The sequence below is a fragment of the Colobus angolensis genome, unplaced genomic scaffold, assembly GCF_000951035.1.
Source record: "Colobus angolensis palliatus isolate OR3802 unplaced genomic scaffold, Cang.pa_1.0 Scaffold36, whole genome shotgun sequence".
Classification (NCBI taxonomy): Eukaryota; Metazoa; Chordata; class Mammalia; order Primates; family Cercopithecidae; genus Colobus; species Colobus angolensis.
In genome coordinates, this window is record NW_012116932.1 from 3009396 (window position 1) to 3011815 (window position 2420).

The following is a 2420-nucleotide window of genomic DNA, read 5'->3' on the forward strand; positions in this document are numbered from 1 at the left end:
TATTCTCTGTCCCTTAGTGTGTGTGCATGTGTGTGTATGTGATTTAAAAATCTTAGTATATATTGAAAAAGTAAACATTTTTCTTCATAGTCAAAATAACCAGACAACACTTAAAAAAATAATTAACTAGGCATGGTGGCTCATGTGTATAATCCCAGCACTTTGGGAGGCTGAGACAGGAAGATTGCTTGAGGCCAGGAATTAGAGACCAGTTTGGGCAACAAAACAAAGCCCTGTCTCTACGAAAAAAAAAAAAAAAATTAAATTAGACAGATGAGGTGGCACACACCTGTAGTCCCAGCTATTTAGGAGGCTAAGGAGAAGGATCACTTGAGCCCAGGAGTTCCAGGATGCAGTGAGTCATGATCCTACTACTGCACTCTAACCTGGGGGACACAGTGAGACCTTATCTCTAAAAAAATTCATAATTTGATCAATAATAATGCTTTACTATTACTCATACCTAATCATTCATTCATACTATAATCAAAATGTTCTCTATTGCCTTAAAAATACTTACAGCTGATTACGTAGATCAAGATTCAACTAGTCCCCTATGTTGCATTCAGTGGTTATGTCCTGGAATCTCTCTTATCCTTTGAATGAGCCTTTATCCAATGAGACCAGACCAATTGTTCTGTGGAATTATCCACCTTCTGAATTTTTCTGAAAGCTTCCTCACAGTGTCACTTGCTTATTCCTCCATCTTCTGTACAATGATTATTCTTTTTGGTTAGTGGGCATCTTTTCAATCTAGTACCTGCAGGCTTTTAATATTATCCCATTACTTAGTGAAAGTTTCATTTCACACTGGTACAAGATATCCAAAGCTTTCTTCCATGTCCAGACCACAGATCAGCCATGTCTCAAGGAACTCTGGTTCCCTGGAGTGGCATATGGTATTAGAGACATTGTGATCACTGTTGCCTTAAATTCCACCTTTTATTATTATTAAGATTGCAACCTCAGCTTTCATTTGGTGCATATTTGTCTGACATGTATCCAGCCTTTTCTTTTCAAATTTTCTGTTCAATTTTTTAGAAGAGTAAAAGTAACATTAGAAATAAGATGGCATAAATGAGTACCAATAAAACAGTATTAAAATAAATGTAAATGGGTTAAATAAGCAATTAAAAGATAAAGACACTTAGGGAAAAAAAATTGTAAACCTCAAGATCAAAACTTACGTTTTCTAGAACTGGCACATTATCAAGAGACTCTGACCCTGATCATCTATGCCTGTCTCTAATGGCTCCAAGTATTGAACCTTTTCTTTATGTTAGTCAGTGTTACTAGAAACCCAATTAGTATCCAAAATCTGACTTGATCATCATTTGATCTTTGTCACATTGCTGAATGTTAAGAACTATTATTATTTACTCCATTTTACAGATGAGGAAAGTGAGACCCAGAAAATTCTGCCAGTTGTTGAATAGCATAGAGCTGTTGAGTTGCCATTTGGTCTATACTGGAGTCTGTATTTTAACTACTGTCATTTAATTTTGTTTCTAATCTCACTAGATACAGTATCCATGCCTGGTCAGAACTACAGCACCATGTCTGAATTTATCCTCTTTGGTTTCTCAGCCTTCCCCCAGCAGCTCCTGCCTGTCTTGTTCCTGCTGTACCTCCTGATGTTCCTGTTCACATTGCTTGGTAACCTTCTCATCATGGCCACAATCTGGATTGAACACAGAGTCCACACACCCATGTACCTCTTCTTGTGTGCCCTCTCCGTCTCTGAGATTCTGTTCACTGTTGCCATCACCCCTCGCATGCTGGCTGATCTGCTCTCCACCCATTGTTCCATCACCTTTATGTCTTGTGCCAGTCAGATGTTCTTCTCCTTCATGTTTGGCTTCACTCACTCCTTCCTTCTCATGGTCATAGGCTATGATCGCTACGTGGCCATCTGCCACCCACTGCATCTGCATTACAACGTGCTCATGAGCCCCTGTGACTGTGCCCGTCTTGTGGCCTGGACCTGGGCTGGTGGCTCAGTCATGGGGATGATGGTGACAATGATAGTTTTTCACCTCACTTTCTGTGGGTCTAATATGATCCACCATTTTGTCTGCCATGTACTTTCCCTCTTGAAGTTGTCCTGTGGGAACAAGACATCATCTGTCATCATGGGTGTGATGCTGGTGTGTGTCACAGCCCTGATAGGCTGTTTATTCCTCATCATCCTCTCCTATGTCTTCATTGTGGCTGCCATCTTGAGGATTCCCTCTGCTGAGGGCCGGCACAAGACTTTCTCCACGTGTGTATCCCACCTCACGGTGGTGGTCGTGCACTATAGTTTTGCCTCCCTTATCTACCTCAAGCCCAAGGGCCTCCATTCTATGTACAGTGATGCCTTGATGGCCACCACCTATACTGTCTTAACCCCTTCCTTAGCCCAATCATTTTCAGCTTAA

General features: G+C 40.9%; 1 protein-coding gene across 1 annotated transcript; it reads left to right on the plus strand.

The window, feature by feature from the left end:
• The first annotated feature begins 1532 nt into the window (after positions 1 to 1532).
• LOC105519775 (olfactory receptor 10H3-like) lies at positions 1533 to 2420 on the plus strand. The gene has a single exon (XM_011953242.1). It carries the CDS (start codon positions 1533 to 1535, stop codon positions 2418 to 2420), a length of 888 nt encoding a protein of 295 aa, XP_011808632.1.